This window comes from Coptis chinensis, chromosome 7, assembly GCF_015680905.1.
Source record: "Coptis chinensis isolate HL-2020 chromosome 7, ASM1568090v1, whole genome shotgun sequence".
In the NCBI taxonomy this organism is placed as follows: domain Eukaryota; kingdom Viridiplantae; phylum Streptophyta; class Magnoliopsida; order Ranunculales; family Ranunculaceae; genus Coptis; species Coptis chinensis.
Window position 1 is genome coordinate 46,116,891 of NC_141462.1, and position 10,176 is coordinate 46,127,066.

The 10,176-nt window shown below is 34.4% G+C and overlaps 1 protein-coding gene across 1 annotated transcript; it reads left to right on the forward strand.

The window, feature by feature from the left end:
- The first annotated feature begins 7,943 nt into the window (after positions 1 to 7,943).
- Positions 7,944 to 9,690, forward strand: LOC147487693 (uncharacterized). The gene has a single exon (XM_086572848.1). It carries the CDS (start codon positions 8,055 to 8,057, stop codon positions 9,300 to 9,302), a length of 1,248 nt encoding a protein of 415 aa, XP_086428974.1. The 5' UTR covers positions 7,944 to 8,054; the 3' UTR covers positions 9,303 to 9,690.
- The last annotated feature ends 486 nt before the right edge of the window (positions 9,691 to 10,176 follow it).

Consider the following 10,176-nt stretch of genomic DNA (forward strand, 5'->3'; position numbering starts at 1 on the left):
TTGAAGCTAGCTGTCTCTACTAATTGCTTAATTGTCTTAAAGTTAATTGGGTGTTATGTTTAATTATCTCTTTGTAAGGTTCATCATATATGTTATTTCTTTGTAAGGTTCGTCATATCTCGAGAACTACAGATTCTACACCTTACCAACTGTACAAATAGTAAAGGTGAATCTAGCTAAGAGCACGATGAATAGATGAACAATTATCCCTTGGTCAAAATTTGAGGATATACCGATATAGTTGATTACTTGATTGTTTCATAAACTCAATATTCACAAATATTTTACAACAAATATGTTGTTAGATTCCTTGTGGGTTTAGATGTAGTAGTTCATTGTAAGAGTAATACACTACTTAATTATAATATACTTGGAAGCAGATTAGGAAAAAAAAAAAAAAAAGTACAACTTAACATTTAACATTGTACCCAAGTTTTCAACTTAACATTATTACCTTGAGAGCCACCCAACATCTTAAGGGCATTTGCAGATCGTCGGTGCAAATTTGGTGACCGACATCTCCTCGCTTTGCTATGAATCTGTGAGTTTGGAGTAGAGGCCATTAAAAATTAAAGATTATCTTCTTCGTTGCAAAACCATGAGGTGATTTCTTCTTCATCAGTATATATATATTTTTTTAAAAATACCTCAATTTTTCTCAAAATCGTAAAAAAAAATGAAAATCTTTAGAGATAATTTGTTTGGGTTCTTTACCGGAGTTGAATCCGGAAAGTAAGAGGAGAAGAAAGTGTTTTAGACGGAGAAGAAAGGGGTTTTTCTGAGTGTTGTGACCGAATTGGTTTTTTGGGTTTAACTTTAATATTGGAGAGGAAACCACAAATTACTACATAGGGGTTTATCGAGTTTTTTAGTGTTTTGTTCGATGTAAAGGTTTTTTTACTTCCTATTTAGTCTCATATTTTTTCTAAATTCCCCTGCTGACGTGGACAGCCCCAATGAGCCCGAAAAGGGACTGCTATTATATATATATAAAGATAAAGAGGGGCTTTGTAATGTTCAATAAAGTCTTAGTATATGTATAGATGCAAGTTTAGGATAATACCTTTTGGCTAACCACGATGGATTTGAATCTTATGTGGCATCTTAAATGGCACACATAGGTATATAGGTCTTAAATTAGCATCAGTACCAATCACACTTTCAATTTGTCATAAATTACCCATTTTGTTTGCTTTATAAACACAAAAAAAGAGAGGAAAATTAAGACCTGATAATTAAGTTTAGTGTACTTTCAGTGAGACGAAACAACAGATGGCCCCAAAGCCATTTTTCAGATCCTACTTCATCTTTAGAGAGTTTTTTTTTGTGAGAGACTTCGAGTGTTTGACAAAGGTTGGGTTTTGTTTTATTGTTGATTGATGTGTTGGGTTTTGGTATTGGAAGATATACAATCTAATTGAAAATAGAGACGGAGTGTTTTAAAAGCGAAAGCGAAAGGTTCAATGGGTTTGGGTTTTGCTATCGCTTTCCATTTTAAGTAGGAGATTTTTTTCTCCACTTTTTTCTTAATCCATCCTGATTTCCCGTGAGTCAAAAGTAGGTACTTAAAATTTGCTGACGTGGACACCCTCAAAGAAGAGGAAAAGGGACTACTATTATATATATATAAAGATATTATGAGAAGAAATTGCACAAAGGGGCATTGTGGTTCTATTAGTATAGGCCCTACTCATAAAGGCAATAAAGGAAAACAATTACTTTAACTTCGAGGACAAACACCCAAATGACCAAAAGTTGACATGCTAATCCATATATACAAAGAGAGAAATTATATACCTTCAGTATGTGTCTTGTATTAGCCAAGAACATTGGAATGGAATCAAAATTAGCAATTTTTTTTTGTTTTTTGCAACCTGTTGTGACCATAGTTAGGGATTTTGGAATTCTCAGAATTTCGACAAATCCAAAAACCGAAATTTATTAAATTTCGACCCTATCACATTCGGAATTTCGAATGCTTTCGGAATTTCAGATATTTCGACTCTATATTCGGAATTCCGGTTTTTTGAAAAACCGAAATATTAGGCGGAATTCCGAAGTTTCGTTCGGAATCACGAACACTGATCTAGATCTTAATACATAGAAGCATAACGTGTAATGCAAGATAAACCAAATTAGAATAGGTATTGGTAATTGACAATTTCATATTTTTATTAAAACTTTGTAATCATAATGGCAACTATAAATCAAATTAGATATATTATTGAAGCTTACTCACAGTTTCTTGTGTATGTTATGGTATGAACATTGCGGAGAAACTGATGCTTGTGCTATTAATAATAATTAGAGTCCAATGATCTACTCCAGGGGCTGGAAAGGTCGTATCATCGTTTTTGAGGTGTATATGGATTCAACAGGTGCAAGATGCTCAAACTAAAGCTTCTTACGGCTAGTCACTTGGTTTTAGTCCACAACAACAAAAATTGATATCAACATGAAAATATTCAATAGACATACATTAATATTGAGAGTATGGTATCTTACCAATGGAGAGTTTTTTTATAATTTATGGACCCTGTCTAAGTGTCCACGCATTTGAATGTTCAGTTGGGACCTAAGGGTCCTTGCAACTGTTAGATATGCATGTTGTGGTCTCAGTTATTGACATCATAAAGAAAATGTATGATCCATATAGGTCTTGCAACATTCAAACATTCCTGATACCCTGCAAGTTAGCTAAATACATATATAAACAGGTGCAAAAGAGAATGATGTGAAATCTGCACTGAGAAGGAAACCAAGTAACCATATAAACAAAGTAAGAGCAATCAATTGATAGGGATTACCTAACCTGAAAAATTTGTGATGCTTACAAAGGTTACCCTCATATGGATATTATTATCAACTGGTGTGATATGTATCAAGTTAACCAACAATTTCCAGGGTATTTCATTCCGTTACCAAATTCACATTTGTAGGGTAACCTGTCAAGAACGGGAAACTAAGTTAACCAACAAATACGACTATGAAGAGGCAAAGGGTCATGCACTTTAGAAAGGAGGGTTACTTGAACATAATGGTTCCAATGAAAGTGACCCAAAGAGCAGCATCCCAAATGGTGGAGAAATGAGAGCTTTTAAGAATACACACGGTGGTAATCTAAGTTGGCCATCTGCAATTAATATTCTAAAACTGTTACGTTATGGAAAAAAATAATAATTATGTGCATAAATAATAATGTAGGTAGTCACAACCTAAATACATTTGCAATTCACTCACAAAATTTATATACAACACTCAATAATAAAAGGATAATAAAATGGAAATAGTAAATAGAGTGATTCCGAGTCATTTATATTCTTCACAAATGATTTAATGATGTTGCCACAAAAAAAAACAATGGGCTAAATTAAAAATTCTTTGTGATGAGATGGATAAGCATGTTGTAAATATTTACTTGGGCCCAACCCGAATTTCAATGGGCTAATTTGTTTTGCCGGCCCGTGCTTCACATTGCATTGGTCTAGTACGTGTATTAACACTTTTTAAATTATGTTAATCTCCTGCCGTTCGTACCTTCTAATACCAATGTCTCCCTCCAATCAAAACTCTTGGCAACTTCTAGAGTGTGGTATCATCCTTTTTCTATTAGTTTTATTCTCTGGACCAATCATGAATACAACATTCACTTACGAATAAGTATTACATGAGCAAAATTTAGGCATAGTGCAAATAACTTCACAAAAACTATAAATTACTACTACTTAAAAGTTAAAAATGACTAAATTCTTGGAAATAAAGATGCTTATTTAAAATGTAAATGAATGAAATTCTTCATCTGTGATTCACACATACCTTTGCCACACTAAAACCCCTGAAGTCTTCATTGGTCAAGTTGACTTCTTGATATATGCGGATGAGTTTCCTAACAGGTTATGTGATTGTAAATGCGGATATCAATCTTAGAACTATATCGAACCCACTACTTGTATCTAAAATTTACTTGAGAAAAAACTACATATTACATTAACAAATGTGCAAAACAAACGAAAAAAATTAGAAAAAAAAAATCAAAGAAAGTGATGGCACAACTCTGTAGTCATGTAAGTTCAAAGCTGTCAACAAATGCAATCGTGTTAAACTACAAAAAAGAACCTCTGGCAAAGAAAAGAAAACCCACAACTAAAAACCCAAGTAGGAAGAAAAAAAAAAAAAAAAAAAACTTGCTTTTACCTCGTGATTATGCCCACCATTATGAAGTTAATTCCCAGTAGATTAATCTTCATGGGATGAGAGAGGAGGAAAGATGATAGGTTTTGTGGAGTCGGTTAAACTTCTTTATTTTTCTCCACTTTTTTCGTAATCCCCCTGTGACATATAAGAAACGCTTCATGAGCCATTTAATAACCGATTCACATCGATTGTAATCATCAATTAAAATCTTAGTATACCACTAAGCATGTCAGATCTAATTAAGTAATCAACAGTCAAACATATATAGACCACACAAAAAAAAGACTACGCGGGTACGAATAAAAAGGTCGTTATTTAGTTGGCTAACAAAAATAAATGAGAATATAAACCAATTGCATAAAAGCAAAGGCTATTCACATGGTTTTAAAATTTTCTGGTCCGAAGTTGCCTACAACATTAATGGCAACAACAAAGCAACTACTCAAAAGAAGAAAACGACAGCGCCAAAACGTAATACTGTTTACTACATTAGTCACTGACATTTTGGGACTAACAAAATTTTCTAAGAATTCTTTTTGTTTTATGACGATATGCACTGTCTTCTTACATAAATCTTGGTGGTGTACTGTAGTATCTATGCATTAAGTATAGTGTGACCGCTGTTCGAGTTGACAAAGTATAAACAAAAATAAATTTATACTTTTTTCTCAATAGAAGTTTGAATCCCACCCAAAGAAGACTAATACTGCTTATTAGGAGTCATGCCTTCCCTTCTTTTCTTCTATAAAATTTATTCTCTTTTATTCTTCCTGATCTCAACCATATTATCTTCTCTTCTTATGTATCTACTGCTACTTTATACCTATTCCTTCTCACTTCAGTACTCGTGTTTGGTCATAAAGACATATTTAATACTCAAATATAATTAATATCTGGATCTTGAAAATAGTTTAATTATTTGAAAACAGATCTAATTTGGAGGTGAAAAAGGTTTTGGGGTTTTTGAGGATTGGGAATTTTTTCTTAGGGTCAGCGGAAGAGAAAAGAAGGTTTGGTTTTTTAAATCATGGGGTTTTTTGGGTTTAGCCTTTCTATTTTGAGTGGGAGACTTGGAGGGCCAGTTTTTCTTGGGCAGTTTTTTAGCCTAATCTTTTGAATTTCAGCTTCCATAATATGCCATTAGGCCACAAAAGCATCATCATGTTCCCAACTATTGGTATTGATAGTTAAAGAGTTTGAGATGAGCTATATCTAAATTTTAGAGAGTCCAAATAAACAGGGAATGCTGAAAATTAGGAGCACCTCCCGATATTTGTTGTTTTCTCCTTTGTTTATTCAGAAAACATAGTCACTCCCCGATCTTGATTGCCATTAAAAATAGTAACACTTAACCCAAACCCAAGGAACGAAGGGTTTTGGTTTTCTTAGAAATAGAGATAACAAAAACAAAAACACTCCATCTTCGTCTCAATTCACTTACCAAGCCCTTCTCCCGTTTCAAAGCAAGGTTAACGAACTAAAATAGTATAGCCTAGCAGTCAAGATTTATGACTCAAAAGCTATTGTTCCTAAAATGGTAACGATCCTAGTTCCATAATAAAGTCCTTTACTTGGGTTCAAATTCCCAAGCAACATAATAGGTACTCCAACTTTTCATTGAAGAACATGTGTTAGTTTACACACCAAACATTTCCAATGTTTTAGAAATTCAGTAGGATACAAAATTAATAAACCAACTACTGCTACGGAATCGAGACTAATTGAGTATTGTTTATAACCCCACCCCACTTAAATGTTTTGCATGAACCAACTATTTTTTCCATTACTATGGCATAGTAATTAATAAACCTGTTGAAAAAAATTACCCAAAAACTATAGGTGAGTGTGTGAATGATAAAACAAAGAATCTCATCTTTTTACTAATTCAATTTCTCAAATGAGAGAAGTAAGCATTGCAGTAAGTAACTATATGTTGCATGTGTCTATCTATTGGAGGAATCAAGTGTTGTTGCTCTTTACTTCTTTTCTTGTTTGAAGTAAAAAGTTAATATCAAGAAGAACCGATAATTAATAAGACCAAATGGAATAATAGTTAAGTAAATGAAGAACAACAAAAAGTACTATCCAGTGAAAAAAGTGAGCATGGTATGAGTGGTGGTTATTTAAAGCATTTAGACCTTGACAAAGGATTGCAATTTAAAAGATATGTCACCCTACTGTACTCAAAAAGCATAAAGTCATAGATACATACTGTTCATCAATCAACAGAAGATCCAACCTTATACGATTGGTTGCCTTCATTTTGATCTGCAACTGAAAAAAAGATACAAACATATCAATCAACTCTACGATATCTAATACAAAGAAGAAAGAGCGCTATAAAAGAAACAATACAGTGTTGTTAAACAACAAGTACTAATCGGGAATAATTAATTGCACATAGTGATGGTAATGAATTCAAATGTAAACATATAGTATGAATCTAATTTACCTATTCTTTTGGCCTTCAAAACCATATGAATCACGATTTGAAAGGAACACATTCGCTAGAATATTGCTTGGCATTTTGTCAAACAAACATATGGTATAGAGAAAGTGTGGAAGAAGGAGAAACGAATGGGATGGGAGAAGAGAAGAAAGAGCCTTCCTAAAGAGGCCATTTTCTCTGTTGTCGGGAAGAAACCGATTCAAGTTTGATGAAGGAATCGCCATTTATATATATTTTTTTATAGAAATAGAGAGTGATGAATCGACTGAAGTGTGGCAACCATTGAGAACAAAGCAGTGAAATGAAAAGTTCGTAAATTTGTTGTTTTTGGATTAAAAAAAAAACAAAATAAACTTTAGCAAACAATTAAATAGAAGGTTACTAAATTTTGTTATTTAGATAGGGACCTCAGAGAATGCATCGAAAGCAGAAGGAAGAATGGAATTATTTGGCTGATCTGAATCCTCGAATCTTGAACTGTTTCTATCTGATTCTTTTTCTTCTTTGGTGTCGTCGTAGTCATCGTGATCATCTTCTTCACTTAGAAAACTTATGAAGTTGGGTTGTTTTTAATTTTAGTCGTGGGTTTTTTTTTTTTTTTTTTTTTTGGGGTTTTAGGGGGTTTTTTGGTTCTAAGTGGGAGACATCTATCGCAGTTTTTTTCTCCATTTTTTTTTCGTAATCTCTCTCTCCTCCTGATTTCTCGTGAGTAAAAAGGGTACTTAAAATTAGCCTACGTGGACACCCTCAGAGAGCAGGATAAGGGACTGCTATTATATATATATAAAGATACATTGAGTCGTTTTGGTTGGGTTGGACTGTTTATTATTTTACATCAGGGATATACTTGACATTTCATCTACTTGAGCCGTTTTTTATTTCGAGTCACCTATTTGACCTTTCATTTACCCTCGGTCCTTGTAAGTGATTTAAAAAAAAAAAACAAACAAACAGTGTTGAGAGTTATTTCAAAAGGAGGTATATTTTGGGGGGTTAAGTAAAATAAAGCCCTATAAATTGTTGTATAGAAAATGTTGTATATGGATCATCTCTTTTTAAAAAAAAAGTTATATATCACCTTAATTGTTTGGAAATTGTGATATATTATCTGTTTTTTTTTCCCCGATAATATATAGGGTATAACTGTGGTGAGCTCACGCCTTTCCGGGTGTTAATTTGTTGTTATAATCTTAGGAACAACTGTGAGTGGAGCAGCGACATTATCTATTGTCCGACATTGCCACTCAAAATCGTTCTTACTTTACCCATAATGACCAAAACAACCTTCTTTCGTTCCCAACATATCTGGTCTTTTCGTCCTTAACTAAAAATAACTAAACTTTAACAAAATCTCTCCACAAAAGAAACGAACCAGCCACTCCCAGTTTGACGACCACCACCCATCACCACCATGACCCATCGACCTCGTCTAAACCTACGAACCACAACCCAACTCATAAACCAATCCACATCCACATTCACATCCAATTTCTTCACATTCCTATTTCTCTCCCTCCTTCTCCTTTCCTTCAAAACCATAGTCGAAAACGGCACTTTAATAGTCACAACCTTCATTGACCATGACCCATCTTTAAAATCTTTACTTTCCAAACTTGACCTTTCTGGCACTACTACCCAACAACAACATCATAACATTATTCCCCCTCCTCATAACCATCGGGGTCGAAACCGTCCTTTCCTTCATTTAACACGTGTTGGTACTTTAGACGATGATTTCTTTTCAACTGATGATGATCGAAGGGGTTACTTGCATCGCAAGAAATCTGTTGTTAATACTAGTTTTGTTAATTTGAGTTATTTGGATGGGAAGAAATTTGAAGGGATTAAGTTTATGGTGGATGATTACAGAGGGGGAAAGGAGAAGGCGGGTATTGAGCTTGCCCGGAGAGATGCAGCTACATTGTTTTTCTTGGTGAGTTTTTTAAGTGCTGGTTATGGTTGGTTGATATTAGGATATTTAGTTATGCAGTCTTGTGTGCTTGGTATTGTGTTTATAGTTGTGGTTAATAATTATTTACGGAAGTATAGTTCGTTTTTTGGGAATGTTTTACGTGGTTCTGATTTGGGGTTTAAACGCCTTTCCGGGTTTATATTAATAAGATGGGCTGTTAGAGATGCATTGACTCAGTTTCTTGGGTTGTGGTTTTTTGGCGAAGTTGAAGATCAGTATTCGTTTTTGAAATTGTTTGTTAGATTGAAGTTGATGCCGTTTGCGGTTAGTTCTCCTTGGATACCGGGGTTTGAGAAAGAGGTATCAGGGTTTCGGGTTGCGTGGGTTATGGTAGATGCGTGTGTGTCATTTGTGTTTGCGGTGAATTCTTGGGTTGCGATTATGGATTATAGGATGAGCAGTAGGGAAGTTGTGAAGGAAGGGTGTTATTTAATATCTATGATGGCTAATCAGGCAGTGGTGTTGAAATGGTTTGAAGTTATACTTTCTGGGACACCTGTAAGATGGGTTGTGAGTCGGATATTTGGGAGATTGTTTGGTTCGTTTTTCCAATCTGTGGTGGAGGTTTACTTTATGGTGGTTTGGTTGATATACTACTTTGCAGTTAGGTGTAAAGATGTCAATTCTGATGGTAGGAGGTTTGGCCGGAGAGATTTGGAACATTTTATCAATCGTCTCAGATACTAGTGGCACCTGGGTACCAGTTCCATTGGGACTGGGCATTTTCCAGATGTGATGGAGAGATGCTGTAGGTGATCATGTTTCAAGTTTGTGGCATTGTAATATCCATATTCCAGGCATTTCTGCCGGCTTATCAGTGGGTCATTCTGCATTAACTTCATCTTGGAGGGGGAAATATATGAAGCTATGTACATTATTGTGGGAGAATCCCATTTGTAAAATGTCTTCTTCCCACGGTGTATCTGTCCACGTATCATGATTGTAGCTGATAGTGGTACACCTATTTGGGAATGATCATGATATGAAGCACTGTGTATCACCTTGTTCTACATGGCCCTGTCATTTACAAGCATTTGTATCTTCTGTTCAATGATCAGTGTACTAGTTTGTATCAGAAGTAAGAAGCTTTTCGACTCTTTCTTTGCAGACTTTATTTAAATTTAGTATTTTTTTTTATATATATATTTTTAATGCATATTTAATGTGACAGAGTCATGTGGTTTAGATGCCTTTTTTTAACAAACAGGCTTTCTTACAAATAGTGTAGAATGTCTGTTCCGGACAAACTTTAATTATTTTTCTTTTGGGTTGGCTAGATCCCACCTGTATTGATATGAAACAACATATGTAACATCGACACACCTATTTTCAAAAACGATTTGTCTGGTATGCAAACACGACACTGACATATGAAGGTGATGTGGACATCTAGTCGAGTATTGGTCAAGCCCATGGGTTGCAATAGGCGGCCTTTTTAGTTTAATTGGTTTTTCTGTGTTTAGTTATTTGATGCAAGGGTATGTTAGTAATTTCTTTGCTTAACAAAGAAAACCCTAATTAATTGTTTTAAATAAGGGCTTATAGTTAGGTATCAGAGCTC